At 42.8% G+C, this 16,739-nt stretch overlaps 1 protein-coding gene across 1 annotated transcript in view; it reads left to right on the forward strand.

Moving 5' to 3' along the window:
• pold1 (polymerase (DNA directed), delta 1, catalytic subunit) overlaps positions 1 to 16,739 on the forward strand; it is a 236,006-nt gene that overhangs the window by 91,517 nt on the left and 127,750 nt on the right. The window contains exon 17 of the mRNA XM_072271908.1: positions 1,165 to 1,312. Coding sequence (XP_072128009.1) covers positions 1,165 to 1,312 — 148 coding nt within the window. The remainder of the gene's footprint in view (positions 1 to 1,164; positions 1,313 to 16,739) is intronic.

The raw sequence follows: 16,739 nt of genomic DNA on the forward strand, positions 1-16,739 counted from the left end.
TTGTGAAGGAAGTGAATATTTTTCCCCACTGGTCTCCATTTTTTCTCAAGTTGGTCTGTGGAACAAATCTTCCTTAGAATAGTGAGCCTGTACCATTTCATGACCCTTTGCCCAGAGTCAAAATGCCTAATTCTGAAGGGCATGCATTTAAAGTGAAGGGAGGCAAGTTCCAAGGAGATATTCAGGGCGAGCTTTTTTTTTCCACACGGAGAGCGGTCGGTGCCTGGAATATGCTGCCTGGGTGATGTAGAGGTAGATACAATAGAGGTGTTTAAGATCTAAGAGAGAAATGTGAATATGCTGAGAATGGAGGGATGCAAGCATTGTGTAGGCAGGAGGGGTTAGTCAGGCATTTAATTAGTCCTGTTCCTGTTTGTGCTGTTGTTTGTGCCTCCCAGTTTATCTTTTGATTTTTCATCACACTTGGTTGGCTCTTTGGGTGAGGTTAGCAACTAACTGGCCACGCAGTGCCCACTTTATTAGGAATCCCCTGTACACCTCATTACTGCAAATGTACATTCAGGAGGCACCCAATAAAGTGACCACTGAGTGTATAATTAAATTGTGGAAACCCACAAGTCTCCAACACATTCAGTATTAGAACATGGTCGATGTTCTAATGCTGAATGTTTTGGAGACTTTATACTTTATTATTGTCGCCAAACAATTGGTACTAGAACTTATCAATCTCCTCCCCCCCCCCCCCCCCCCACCGTATTAGGAAAATTATGTAAAGTGCACCCACAAGTTATTAACTTCAAACTTTCTGCATTTTCAGTCAGAGTTGAACTGCACATGCATGTAACAAGAGCTGTATAACTCATCTCCTTCTACCTAAGGCCATGAACTTATCAATCACCCCTGCTGTGGACCACTTCTACAAAGAAGGGATCCGTATGCTCCACGACCGCTGGACTTAATGTGTACATGTAGGAGGGAACTATGTTAAAAAATAGATGTGCTAGGTTTTCTAAAATTGACTCCTTCTACCTTAGGCCATTAACTTATCAATCACCCCTCATAAGTAAAATTTTCAGTTTGTTGATCTGGGACGAGATTCAAACAAGCCATCATTAGTGGGAAGGATGTATAGTATTCTTTTAGTGACAACCATTCCGAGGAAAGTTTTGTTTTGACTGATCGTTTCACCTTCTCATTCCCAAGGGCAAAGGCAGAACTAAAGAAAGAGACAGACCCATTCAAACAGAAGGTGCTTGATGGTCGGCAGCTAGCACTGAAAGTGAGTGCAAATTCAGTGTATGGTTTCACTGGAGCTCAAGTTGGCAAGCTACCTTGCCTGGAAATCTCTCAGGTGAGTCACAGCATTCCCGTCTTCCTCCTCAAGCCTGTCTCCGTGATTCCACAAAATACATCTTGTGGGCAAATAGCTTTAACTTGTATGCCAGGCACGGTGTTATTTCTACAAGCTATTTGATTCACTCAGTTTTCAAATTTTAGTTGAACATTTGCATGTTAATTCAGATACAAGAATTCATAGGTTTGGGGGACCCTTTATTCAACTTGAACATTTGTAACAGTTATAGAGCAGGATCGGTAAGTCAGGAAGGATCTGCCCGAGCAAGTTTGTGGATGAATTTACTTAGTTTTGACAAGTTATCGTAAACATGGGAAGACTGAGTCAAAGACTGACAGTAAATTGCACTTCCAGGTTCAAGATTGATTGTCATTCTTCAGTACATGATTGTAAAGGAGAATGAAATGATTGTTGCTCTAAATTCGCTTCAGCATAAAAAACACAATTAGCAAAAAGAACACAAAAAAACCCCACTATAAATACATAATAAATGAATAATCCTATAAAACACAATGTACAAGTAACTGGCTGTATATATGTAAGATTAGTTTATATACCTAGACTGATTGTATGTACATAAAGTACGTTCATTCGTTCATTATATGTCATGTCGTATGATGTAGTTTATTATGGTTGGCAAATTTTCCTACGGAAGTGGTTTGCCATTGCTACCTTCTGGGCGGTGTCTTTACAAGACAGGTGACCCCAGCCATTATCAATACTCTTCAGAGATTGCCTGGCGTCAGTGGTGGCATAACTAGGACTTGTGACATTCACCAGCTGCTCATACGACCATTCACTACCTGCTCCCATTACTTTATGTGACACTGATCTGGGGGTGCTACACCTTTGCCATGGGTGACCTGCAGGCTAGCAGAGGGAAGGAGCACCTTACACCTCCTTTGGTAGGGACACCCTGCCACCCAATATAGTGACTATTTAATGGTGTTGGGGTGGGTTAATGGGGGAGGTGTCGATCATCTTGACGACTTGAGGAAAGTAACTGTTTTTGTGTCTGGTGGTCCTGGAGTGGATGCTGTGTACCCTCTTCTTTGGAATTGGGACAAACAGTTCATAAAGGAGGGTAGGATACTTGGTGAAGTTTCTGACCCTTTTCCAGCACCTTTCTGTATATATGTCCTTTATGGTGGGTAGGCAGGTGCCGGGGAAGCGTTGGGCATTTTTAGGTGCTCGTTGTAGAGCCCTCCTGTCCCCCTCAGTGCAGTCTCCATACCACACAGTGAAGCAGCATGTTAGGATGCTCTCAAATGTGCATTTATAAAAGTTTGAGTATTTGCTGTCCCAGAGAGCGTTTCAGAAAAGGGATTTTGAACAGAACAGATCCTGCCAACCTTCTGTTTCCAATAGTTGACAGTTCCCCTCATTTATAATTTGGTTGCTGCACAGATGACCTGCCAGCTGATGTTAAGGATGGGGAAAAGTTGGGCATCACTGCTGATGACATAAAGGTGGGTGGAAGGAAGAGTGAATTGCTGATAATGCTTCATTAGCTATTAAGTGAATTATGCATATACTTCTTGTACTCACTGCAGAGTAGCTGGTAACTAAGTCAGCTTTCCCTGTGGCAAGTAGTTCTTCAGAATCATTTAGAATCTGGTTTATTATCATTGACATATAGACGTCATGAAATTCGTTGTTTTGCAGCAGCAGTACAGAGCAATACCTGGAAAAAAAGATGCAAAAGAAATATAAAAAATAAATAAGCAGTGGAAAAGAGACTAAAATAATGAGCTAGTGTTTATAGACTACTTAGAAATCTGATGAGGGAGGGTAAGAAGCTGTTCCTGAATCATTGAGTGTGGGCCTTCAGGCTTCTATACCTCCTCCTTAATGGTAGTATTGAGAAGGGGGCATGTTGCAGATGACTGTACCTACATTGCTTTGTATCCACCATAAAGATGGAACACCAACTCCTCCAACCCACAGAAATTGCAAAGGGTCACAAACTTGTTTAAAACTTCAGAGTGCTCCGTGCCGATACTCTGCCCTGCGTCACTCGAACTCTCTCCACCTCTTGTCAGCTCCATTGGCTGCTCTTCCACCACAGGACTGCTTTCTTTGACCCTGCCTTCCTTCATAGTTGGAATGAACCAGAATTAGAATCAGGCTGTGAAATTTAAAAGTGAGTCCATTGGTTGTGGGACATTTCAGTGATGGGGCAAGTGAAGTTATCCCCTTTTGTTCAAGCACCTGATGGATGAGGGGTAGTAACTGTTCCTTGAACCTGTTGGTGTGAGTCCTGAGGCTGTTGTACTTTCTTCCTGATAGCAGCAGTGAGAAGAGAGCATGTCCTGGGTTGTGAGGATCCTTGGTGATGGACACTGCTTTTCGACGACAGCGGTTCATGTAGATGTGCTCAATATTGGGGAGGGCTTTACCAGTGATGGACTGCGCCGTATCCATTACCTTTTGTAGGATTTTCCATTCAAGGACATTGGTGTTTCTGTACCAGGTGGTGATGCAGCAAGTCAATATACTCTTCACTGCACATCCATAGACGTTTGTCAGAATTTTAGATGTCATGCCAAATCTCGCAAACTCCTAAGGAAGTAGAGGTGCTGTACTGCTTTCTTCGTAATTGTACTTGCGTGCTGGGCCCAGGACTGGTCCTCTGAAATAGTATCACCTAGGAATTTAAAGTTGCTTATCCTCTCCACCTCAGACTGGTCCTCTGAAATAGTATCACCTAGGAATTTAAAGTTGCTTATCCTCTCCACCCCTGATCCTCTGGTGAGGACTGGCTCATGGACCTCTGGTTTCCTCCTCCTGAAGTCAATAATCCGTTCTTGGTCTTGCTGACACTGAGTGAGGGTTTGTTGTTGTGGCACCACTCAGCCAGATCTTCAATTTCCCTCCTATATGCTAATTCATCACCACCTTTGTTCTGGTCAACGGTGTCCATCAGCAAACTTGAACATGGCATTGGAGCTGTGTGTAGCCACACAGTAATAAGTCTAAAGTGAGTAGAGCAGGGGGCCAATCACATAGCCTTGTGGTACACCTGTGCTGATGGAAATTGTGGAGATGTTGCCAATCTGAACTCACTGGCGTCTACAAGTGAGGAAATCCAGAATCCAATTGCACAATGAGGTAATGAGGCCAAGGTCTTGGAGCTTATTGATTAGTTTTGAAGGGACGATGGTATAGAATGCTGAGCTGTAGTTGATAAAGAGCATCCTGATGTATACATCTTTGTTGTCCAGATGTTCCAGGGTTGAGTGAAGAGCCAATGAGATGGCATTTGCTGTGGACCTTTTGCTTCGGTAAGCAAATTGGAGCTGATCCAAGTTGTCCCTCAGGCAGGAGCCGATGTGTTTCATCACCTGTAAGTGTTACTGGGCGATAGTCATCGAGGCAGGTCACCGTGCTTTTCTTGGGCACTGGCATAATTGAAGCCTGTTTGAAGCAGGTGGGTACCACACGCTGCTGAAGTGAGAGGTTAAAGATCTCAATGAGCACACCAGCCAGCCGATAAGTACAGGTCTTTAGTTCGTGGTCAAGTACCGTGCAGTCTGGATGCTTTCTATGGGTTCACCCTCCTGAAGGCAGCCTGCATGTCAGCTTCAGAGACCGAAATCGTAGAATCCTTGTTGCAGTGTCCTTCAAAGTGAGTTATTTGGTTGTGGAATCCATTCAGTGTTGGGCTGAGTGGTCATCCTGTCTGCTTGAAGAGCCTGTTGGTTGAGGAGTAATAACTGGGGAGGTGAGCAGTCCAAGTCTTGCAAAAACTTGCATCGTTTGGATATGGAATAGCACTAACAAATATTCCAATATCTTTTTCCAAATTTGAGCAATGTGCAACATCATGGAGCAGAAGAAGAAAGCGGAATAAGCCCCAGAAAATAGTACTTTGATTTTGCATACAATTGTGAAAGGGAACCAAAATAATACTGTGGTATTTTTCTTCCAGGAATTTTTCTTCTTGGCAGATGATTAAAAACTGAAAACGTTAAAGAGAAGCAGTTGCCTTACAGATACTGTTGCAGTGATAGGAACAAAATTACAGCATTCACATGCTTTGGGTAGCTGCTTCTCACTGAATATAGATTACCAAAATTTTTCAATGGCTGCGGTATTATTTATTATCAATGTAATGGAGAGGATTTTTGTGGCTTGGGCATGTAAACTTCCAGAAAAGTAAGATAACAGAAGAGACTTGTGGAATAAAAATGATGAAATAGTGTAGTTAGAAGGTTCAGATTATTTAGTACATGTACGTACATTGAAGCATAGATTGAAGTACATTGTTTGCATAAGGAAGCAACACACCCAGGGATGTACTGGGGGCAGCTCGCAATTGTCTCCACACATTCCTGCGCCAATGTAGCATGCCACAGTGCTTGGCAGAACAACACAACACAACAAGCAACAAAACAACAGCAACAAAGAAGCCCCTTTCCTCCCTGCCACCCACACGCCCAGATAGAAAGTCCTCCAACCTCAGGGCGGGCCTCCAAGCCCTCCAGCGCAGTGGATGTGCACAAAGGGCCTCTGACTTCCCTTGTGAACTTCAGATTCATAGATCCAGGACTTCAACAATTAGCTTTCAGAATTCCAATTGACCTTCAGCTTCGATCTTCGGTATCAGCCCGGAGATGTTTGGTTGATAGGACCCTGAACTCCAGGTTTTGATCTCTGGACCAGTCAATGATGGGACCCTGAACTCTGGGTCCACTGATGACAGAATGTGAACTTTGCTCTCGCCAACTGATGTACCTAGAAGGTCACCAGCTCTTGTGCCTCCTGCTCGCATGGAAATCTGATCTTGGGTCCAGCCAGCTTAGGGGTACTAGCTGACCCAGTGGGCCACCAGCCTTCATCCCTCGCTGGTCCTCATCCACAGTGCTTGCTAGCCTGACATCTATACACGTCCTCTGTAGCATGCTCATGTTGCTGAACATAGGCTAAGCTGCAAGTATCAAGAGTACTGACACAAAATACTGGAGAAACTCAGCAGGTCAGGCAGCATCCATAGATGGAAATGGACAGTTGGCATTTCAGGCAAAGACCTTTCAAAAGGACTGGAAAGGAAGTGGGGAGAAGCCAGGAGTTCCTCCAGCATTTTGTGTGTGTTGTTCATGTATTCTATCATCTACAGAATCTCTTGTGTCTTATCAGGAGCATTGAATGGTTTCTTTTACATTGAAGGGTATTGGGAGAATGGATCAGTAACAACAACTCACTGATGGTCAAAACAGGTACACCTCTAGGATGCAGGCTTAATCTGCTCTGTGCTCTTCACACTGTTGACTACTTAGCTCAGCACAGCTATTTATAAATTTGCCAATGACACCCTTGTTGGTAGAATTTCAGATGGTGACAAGGAGGCATACAGCTCTGAGATAGATTGGCTGGATGATTGGTTTCACAACAACCTCACACTTGGCATCAGCAAGACCAAAGAATTGATTGTGGAGAGTTGGGAGGGGAGAACACACACCATTCTTCTTTTGAGGGGTCAACAGTGGAAAGGGTGAGCAACTTCAAGTTCCTGGAGGACAGCATCTCAGCGGGTTTATCCTGGGCCCAACACACACAGCATGGAACTGAGATTTGGTATATCGCTAAAGACTGCTCTTAATATCTATAGATGTGCAGTGAGAGCAATCTGACTGGTTGCATCACATGATTACATGTGGCTGCAGAGGATCATAGACTCAGCCAACTCCATCACAAGCACACCCTTCCCCACGAGGTGGTGCAACAAGATGATGGCGTACTTCACCAAGGACCCTTGCCTTCCATGACATTTCTGCTTCTTGTTGCTACCATCAGGGAGATGTATCTCACAGCTTGAAACCCCAAACTCAACAATTCAGAAATGATGCCTTCCTCTTCGCCATCAGATTTTTGAATGGTCCATGAATCAATAATTCAGTCGTTCCATTTAATATCAGAGAAATGTATGCAATATACATACTGAAATTCTTGTTCTTTGCAGACATCCACGAAAGCAGAAGAGTGCCCCAAAGACCGAATGACAGTCAAAACGTTCGAACCCCAAAGCCCCTCCACTCCCCCTTCCCATACAAAAGCAGCAGCAAAGCAATGACCTTCCCCACCCCCACCCACTATCGCAAAAGAAGTATCAGCACCCTCCACCCACCAAGCAAGCAACAGCAAAGCACCCAAGAAAGACCATGATCAGCCGTACAACAAAAGCTAATCATTCTCCTGACAATTCGACATACCACAGGCTCGCTCGCACTCTCTCTCTCTCTCCCCCTCTGATAAAGGGAAAGAGAAGTCCCCCCCACTTCACAGCGAAAGTGGAGACATAACAAAGCAACTCACTGATTTGCGATGATAAAGTCTGTCGTGTCGCTTTTTTTCCCCCGAGTTTTCCAACTCGAGAGTCAGCAACAGACTCTCCCCTACCAACAAGATAAACAGAGATTGCTTGATTCACCAAGTGCAGAGCCTCCATTATTCCTTATTTTTGCACTATTTATTTGTTTTGTAATTTATAGTGGGTTTGTCTTTGTACTGCTGCTGCAAAACAGCAAATTTCACATTGCCAAAGTCGGTGATAATAAATCTGAACTTGATTCACATAGCAGTGTCCCTAGGAGCTAGTTATAGGGACCACTGTTTTTCTTAAAGTATATTAATGATTTATTGTGCAGTTTCCAAATTTGCAGTCGACGCCAAACATGAAACCATGTGAGAAACTGTGAGAAAGATGGAGGGTTTAAATTGGTGGAAGTGATGAGCATCAGGCAGGTAAAAATTAGCACCAAGAAATGCGTGTTTGTCATTCTCACAGGAAGAACTAGCAGAAGCAATATGTATTAGATAAATTTAGATTAGATGTATATAAGTTTTATTGCTTATCCCTGAAGGAAAAATTAATGTAATATATTTATTGTATTTCCTAGTTGGTGATGAACTGGTCTGGAAAGGATTGCATACAAAACAGCATGTTCCATGGTATTATGGTACATGTGACAAGAATAAATTAATTGCACATAGTGCTTAATGTGGTTCGAGATTGCAGGGAGCTGTGGGAAACTACATGTAAATTCATGAAATTGGTTGGGCAGCTTGAAAATCATAAACACGAGATTCTACACGTGTTGGGAACCTTGTGCAACACACACAAAATGCTGGAGGAGCTCAGCAGGTCAAGCAGCATCTTTGAGGGGGAATAAACAGTTGACAATGTGAAGGATCTTGGCCCAAAACAGCGACTGTTTATTCCACTCTATTAATGCAGCCTGACTTGCTGAATTCCTCCAGCTTTTTGTATGTGTTGCTCAAGCACAGAAACTTCCTTAATTACTCCCCCACCCACCCTATTTAATTCCCCTTCTTCTTCTCACCTAACTTGAAAATGTACCCAAATGGGCCACCAACTTCCTTCCACACCTGCAACTGGCTGCAAGAGCCCATCTACCAGCAGAATCTGGTGCAGGCTTAATGGGTGACTGACCAGGTACTTGGCACAAGTTAATCAGTGTTCTGCCTACCTCTACTATTGTGGGGAGTAACTGAGATCTGCTTAGGGTATAAAATTAAAACTGATTTAACCTTAGCGAGCATGAGATTTCCCTCCATAGATGCTGCTTGACTTGATGAGTTCCTCTGGCTTTCTGTGTGTGTTGGACAGGTTAGAAAAAGTAATTGTAAAGCTGTATAGGATACTGGGCTTTATAAACATAGTTATTGAATGTGAGGAACTGAAGTTATAAACACAAGATTCTGCAAATCCTTGAAATGCGTAGTCACACTGACAATGCTGGAGGAATCAGACAGCATCTATGAAGAGGAATAAATAGTCGATGTTCGTGCTGAGATGCTTCATCAGGACCTAATCTCCAGCATTCTGTAAATGAATTTACAATGACTCTTTACAAATTGTTGGTTTGGCCACAACTAGAATATTATGATCAATTCAGGATGCTGCGCTTCAGGAAAAATGTTAAGGACTTTATGGAGGGGCAGAAGAGATTTACTTGATTGAGTCATAGGAGAACAGACTATGAATAGAATGAAGAAGTTAATGGACTTCTTCCCGGAAGAGTGTGTGCTTAAGAGGTAATCGAACGGAGCTGTTTAAAATCGCAACAGCTAAGGGACTAAGTCTATCATTTGGAAACTTTCTAACAAAGAATGTGGTTTGAATCTAGAAAACACTTTGGAGGGAGTGATAAAGTGGATGTAATCATATCGTTCAAGTAGGCACTGAATAAATGTTTAGAATTATTTGGCTGAACTATGGAAATTGGGAGAGTGGCGCTAGTAAGGTTGCTCTTGTATGTAGTTGGTCCTAACTCTGTGCACCCTTCCAACCTTTAATCTTTGTGATTCTCTGGCAGTATGTATGTGAGCATTAAAGTTTGTTTTCAAAGTTTAAAGTAAATTTATTAGCGAAGTACTGATATGTCACCATGTGCTTCCCTGAGATTCATTTTCTTGTGGACATTCACAGTAGAACAAAGTGTGTAAAAGGCAATTTGTACAAATACAGATAAGTAAAAAATACTGAGAATATGTTTATGTAGGTAGGGAGAACTACTGTTTTCCAATGACTTGCAAAATTTTCATGGAGGGAGGGGATCAATGAGGTTGCAATTAAGTTGAGCAAAAATTGTGTTGAACAGGATAAGATGTTCTACATCAGTGGTATATTTGACCACCCTCTGAACATCTCAGATTACTCTTTCTATCTTGAAATATACAGGGGTACTTTGTGAGGTGGAACTTGAAGGCAGAGTACAAGGTTAGATGGCGGATTTGGTGTGGAGTAACAGAGGGATCTCGGGGTCCTTCGTAGTTGCTGCACAAGTTGATATGGTAGTGAAGAAGGCATATCTGTAACACACATAAAAGTTGCTGGTGAACGCAGCAGGCCAGGCAGCATCTCTAGGAAGAGGTGCAGTCGACGTTTCAGGCCGAGACCCTTCGTCAGGACTAACTGAAGGAAGAGTGAGTAAGGGATTTGAAAGTTGGAGGGGGAGGGGGAGATCCAAAATGATAGGAGAAGACAGGAGGGGGAGGGATGGAGCCAAGAGCTGGACAGGTGATAGGCAAAAGGGATACGAGAGGATCATGGGACAGGAGGTCCGGGAAGGAGGGACCAAGGGGGGGCGGGGAACCCAGAGGATGGGCAAGGGGTATATTCAGACGGACAGAGGGAGAAAAAGGAGAGTGAGAGAAAGAATGTGTGTATAAAAATAAGTAACAGATGGGTACGAGGGGGAGGTGGGGCATTAGCTGAAGTTAGAGAAGTCGATGTTCATGCCACCAGGTTGGAGGCTTCCCAGACGGAATATAAGGTGTGGTTCCTCCAACCTGAGTGTGGCTTCATCTTTACAGTAGAGGAGGCCATGGATAGACATGTCAGAATGGGAATGGGAAGTGGAATTAAAATGTGTGGCCACTGGGAGATCCTGCTTTCTCTGGCGGAAGGCATATCTGTGTTGGCCTTCACTAGTCAGTGACTGAGTTCAGGAGCTTTGAAGTAACATTTAAGCTTTCTAAAACTTTGGTTAGATCACACTTAGAATATTGTATTCAGTTCTGGTCACCTTGTTATAGGAACGATGTGGAAGCTTTAGAGAAGGTGCAGAGGAGATTTACCAGGATGCTACCTGGATTAGAGAACATGCCTTATGAGTATAGATTGAATGAGCTAGGACTTGTTGGAGCGAAGGAGGATGAGACGTGACTTGATAGAGATGTACAAGATTATGAGAATCATAGAGTGGACAGCCAATAACTTTTTCCCAGGGCAACAATGGCTAGTACCAGAGGACATCTTTTTAAGGTGAATGGAGGAAGGTTTAGGGGAGAGGTCAGCGGTACAGGAGGCTTTTACAGAGTGTTGTTTACATCAGGGATGCACTGCCAGGGTGATAGTTGAGGATGATTCATTAGGGACATTTTTAGAGGGTTGAGTTATTCACTGATCTTGGCAATTTACTTGCAAATGTTTTGTTACCATGCGAGGCAACATCGTCAGTGTGCTGTTGGTAGTGGTGTGTCCTCCGAATGCTTGACTTTTATATACTTTTCAATCAGCAGATTGGATGCAATTTCAGAAATTCTGTTCTGATGTGGGGAGGAATTCATGTTTACAAAATTGTTTGTGGAAAACCATGCTTCTGGGAATTCTCTTGCAGCCGTGTGTGTGCTTGCACCTTGACAGTCACAGATGTCCAGTCAAGTTTGTGCCCCTCTATCTTCATGGATAGAGGCTAGGGAGAGTTGGTCATGCTGCTTCACAGCCAGCTGATATTCATGGATCCTTGTGAATAGTTTTCTAACACTAACCGATGTAGTATTACTTTCATCTTGGGTCAAGTCCTTCATCCCCCTCCTTGGTCAAGTGTCCAACACAACTGTCACTAAGTCAAGTAGGAGCCAACCCAAATGTTTCAGAGGGGTACAGTTTGGAATCCAAAATTTTGGACCCAACTACATTTTGTAATGAATATTTGTAATGAACATTTTGTAATGGTCTCTAATATAATGTCACAGCTGTTCAGGCATGGTTCAGGCTGTTGCAAAGATCTGTTAAAAATGTAATGGACAATGTCATCAGATCGTTGTAAATTGTGCAAGAGATTTTTTTAAATAAATATCTCACTGCAAGATTCTGATAAGTGACAAGCTTGTGCTGAGCTGAAAAATAAATAGATTTTCATCTTTGCACAGGATAACAATGACTTAAGCACAAATGATTTTTTACAATGTGTTCTTCATAATATATGGAAATGTGTAATTTTTTTTTACATAAAACAGGTAAATAAAAACTGCAATATTCTTAAATTAAGTTGTGAATGGGACAGGTATGAAACACAGGCACACTTACAGGGTGCCCTCCACAGCATGAGGTTAGTATAACTTAGCAAAATAAACCACAGCCATGTGTGATAGAAGATTCTTGTCAGCCTTCGGGATGGGAACTGTTAAAACATCGCAACACTTGAGTGTCACAACTCGAGAATTTAACTCTTCAGTGATGAATCATTGCCACGTTGATTGAAATGTACTTTTGCCAACATTTGTTCAGGCAAGTATCTCACCCCATTGTACAACTGGGCTTGACTTTCACTTGGATGAGGTTTTGAAAAGCAGCTGATACCTGGAACTTTAATTCATGCAGCAGACTAGCCAAATCTTGTCTAATGGATAGTGAAAGAGATTGGCTACATCTCTTCTTGTACAAGTTGTTGGTATTATTTTTTCTCTCTGCCCCAGGTTTCTTTTTGGATGTATAGCCACTTCTGGTACAGTACAGGCCCTTCGTCCCAGAAATTTTTACTGAGCTTTGAATCTCTACTCTAAGGTTAATCTAACCATTCCATCCTACATAGCCTCCATTTTACTATAATCTATATGCCTATCTAAGAGTTTCTTAAATGTCACTTGTGTATCTGCCTCTACCACCACCCCAGACAATTCACTGTTTACATTAATGACCTGGAGGAAGGAGACATACAGGAGCGAGGTAGATTAGCTGCTTGAATAGTGTGACAGCAACAACCTTGCACTGAACATCAGCAAGGCCAAGAAATTGATTCTGGGCTTCAGGAAGGGGAGATCAGGAGAACATGTACCAGTCCTCATCGAGGTGGTCAGTGATGGGAAAGTGTGAGAAGTTTCAAGTTCCTGGGAGCCGGCAGGCGGTCTATACCTGGGCCAAAACACAGTAATACACTCACGAAGAAGGCATGCTAGTGGCTCTACTTCATTCATCAGGAGTTTGAAGAGATTTAGTATATCACCAAAGACTGACAAGTTTCTGTCGATGTACGGTGGAGAGTATTTTAACTGGTTGCATCACTACCTCTCCAATCTGGAGGCTCTAATCGGCAGGATCAAAATAGGCTGTAGACTCAGCCAGCAGCTCCATCATGGGCACAACCCTCCAACCATCAAGGACATCATCAAGAGACACTGCCTCAGGAAGGCAGCATCCATTGTTAAGGACCCTCACCATCTAGGACATGCCCTCTCCTCATTTCTGCCATCAGGATGGAGGTACAGGATCGTAAACACAAAATAATCTGCAGATACTGGGGTCAAAGCAACACTCACAACACGCTGGAGGAACTCAGCAGGTTGGGCAGTATCCGTGGAAAAGATTGGTCGACGTTTCGGGCCGGAACCCTTCGTCAGGACTCTTCGCCAGTCCTGATGAAGGGTTCCGGCCCGAAACGTCGACCAATCTTTCCCACGGATGCTGCCCGACCTGCTGAGTTCCTCCAGCGTGTTGTGAGTGGAGGTACAGGAGCCTGAAGGGCCACAGTTTTAGGATCAGCTTGTACCCCTTGACCTTCAGTTTTCTGAATAGTCAATGAACAACACCTCACTATTCCCCTTTTGGCACTATTAATTTTTTTTTGTATCTTTAGTAAGTTTTGTCTTGCACTGTACTTCTGCCACAAAACAGTAAATATGCTGGTGATACTAAATCGGATTCTGAACGGTATAAGATTTCCAGATTGCCGATGAGGGGAAAAAATGGGTGGGGGAGGGCGCTTGTTAATAAGGATTATGTAATTTTGCGCAGGATGTAGGCTGAGTGAATGAGCAAAATTCCTGCAAATGGAGTTTAATGTGGGGCGGTTTGAGATCGTGCACTTTGGTAAGAGAACTCAAAAGGCAGATAATCAAATTAAGCTCCAGACAAATTAAGCGAGACAATGGGGAGTGAAGTTAGAGTGAATTGGGTGCTGTACTGCATGTATCACAACAAACCAGCAGGCGGGTCCAATAAGTACTGAGTAAATGGCAATTTACCCTTCATTGCAAAAGGTTGGAGTCTAGGAACGGAGTTTTTGTTGTAATTGTATGAGGTGTTGGTGAAGTCCCACATCGAATCCTGTTGTAGTTTCTTTACATAAAGAAGGTATATATGTCCTTCATTGGTAATAAGAGTCTGATTTATGGATGTCTCTACGTATGAATGAGAAAATGGGCCTTGACTTGCAAATTTTTGACTTTACTAAAATTTCCAATGAATTCTAAAAGAATTTTTGAAGAGTGAAGCTTCCCTAACTTTCTAACAAGTGAGTGTGAGGCGAACCAAATGATTTGGAGTTAGCTAGTGTGGTCAGAGTCTGACCCTGCAGCTGTGTGTTGCCATAGAAGGTGGTGATATTTTCGGCAGGAATTAGTGGTTTGAGCTGCTGTGCCGGTTGTTCAGAGGTCTGTATGGGGGTGATTTGTTCACTCAGGGAACTCAGCAGGTCAAGTGGCTGCTCTTCTCGTGCCTGTTTGCTCTTCTGTTAAAGCAGTGCATGATCCATACCTACACATTTAATTGTTCATTTTTAACTTTCTAAACCTGGGTTACAATGGTTCTCAAGAACGGAGCCCTTTTGTAACCCAGGGACAGCTGTAGTAATGTTGGAGGCAGCATAGAGGAGATCTACCAGGCTAGTTTCCAAGATAAAAGGTTGTCTTACCAAAAGAAATCAAGTAACTTGAGCCTATATTCCTTGGAGTTTTGAAGAATTGAGGTAACCTTATTCAAAGTTTAGATATACAGAGGGCTTCGTGGAGTTTTTGCCAGTGAGAGAGTCTTGAAGAAGAGGATTTGGGTACAAGATAAAGGGCTGGTCATTTAAAACTGAGGTGCAGAGGAATTTCTCCTCCCAGGAGGTGGTGGATCTCTTGAATTCCATGAAGGAAGCTTGATCATTAGAAATATTTCAAGTGGAGGTGGATGAATATTGAAAGATCAGGGATTTGGGGAGGAGGGGGTTAGGAATAATGGCACAGAGAGTGGTGATGCCACCATAGATTGGCCATGATCCTGTTAATTGATGGGATGGACGAGCAGAGCCTGATGACTCATGCCTGCTCCTATTTTCTTGTGTTTGAGGAGGGGTGATCTACAGTCAGGCCTGGTTAAAATGTTACTATGGAATTGCCTACCATGGAATCTTCCAAAGATTCCTTAAGAGGACAGCATCCATTATGGAGGACCTTCACCATCCAGGACATGCCTTTTTGTTACTACCATCGGGGGGGGGTGGGGGGAGGTGGTGAGGTGCAGGCGCCTGAAGATCCACACTCAACAGTTCAGGTTTCTTCCCCTCCTCCATCAGATTTCTGAATAGTCCATGAACACAAACACAAGAGATTCTAGAAATCCAGAGCAACACACACAAAATACTCTCAGCAGGTCAGAAGAGTGAACAGTTGACATTTAGGGCCGAAACCCTTCATCAGAATCCTTCCGTTTATGTGCTGCTTATTTACTCTCTTTTTGCACTATTTATTGTTTATTCCTCATTGTAACTTAGTACTACTATTTTTTATGTATTGCATTATATTCCTGTTGCAAACAAAAACAAATTTCACAACACGTGTCAGTGTCAGTAAACCTGATTCTGGTTTTGATATCAGGTACTGTAAGGAAAGACGATTAGAGCGTGGTAACATGACAGATCCTTGTGCAAGTCTGCTGTGTAGAAGGTACTCAGTTATAAGAGTGATCTCTGTTATTGACACAATAATTGCAAATGTCAAGATAACTTTGTATTTATTATCACCAAGCAGTATAATTTTGAGTTCCAGTTAGGGACCTTCAGGAAGATTTTTAGTGATCAGCAGGGCAGAGGATTTGATGATCAGAATAGTTGTGATGCAGCTTTTAGACGGTTTTACGGGGGGTGTTACTAGGTTTGTATGGACTTAGACTTTCAGAATATTTTTGATAAGGTATCTTTCAAACTACTGTGAGAGATAAAAATCTGTGGTATTGGTGGTCATTGCTACAGCATTTTAAAAACTGGATGAATGTTCACAGAAGCTGGTTATTGTGATTGTGAAATAAAAACAGAAAATTCTGAGGCTGTTTGGCAGGCCAGGTTGCATCAATGCAGGGGAAATGGAGTTGATGTTTTCGATCACAAACCTTTAAAGTTCAAAGTAACTTTATTAAATAATGTTTATGTCATCATATACTGTCCTGAGATTCAATTTTTGTGTGCACTCACAGTAAATACAGAGAAACATAATAGAAGCAATGAAAAACTACACACAAGATGGACAAGCAACCAATGTAATGTGCAAAAGACAAAATGTACAAATACTGTACAAAAAGAACAAAAAAAATATTAAATAAGTAACAAATAACATTAAGAACATGAGTTGTAGAGTCCTTGAACGTGAGTCCTAGGCTGGTGAATCAGTTCAGTATTGGGGGTGTGAAGTTATCCCCTCTGGTTCAGGAGTTTACTCTGTCCTTTACTCTGCTGATTTGTCTGCCCCCCCCAAACCAATCACCATGTCTCCTTCCAACCTTCAACCTTCTTCACCTGCCCATTACACACTAACTCCTTCCACTGGTTCCCCTTCCTGCCTCCCTTTATTCCATGTTTTGCCCTTCTCCTATCAGATTCCATCATCTTCATACCTTTGTCACTTCCACCTATCACCTCCA

Source organism: Mobula birostris, chromosome 11 (genome assembly GCF_030028105.1).
Source record: "Mobula birostris isolate sMobBir1 chromosome 11, sMobBir1.hap1, whole genome shotgun sequence".
Lineage (NCBI taxonomy): Eukaryota > Metazoa > Chordata > Chondrichthyes > Myliobatiformes > Myliobatidae > Mobula > Mobula birostris.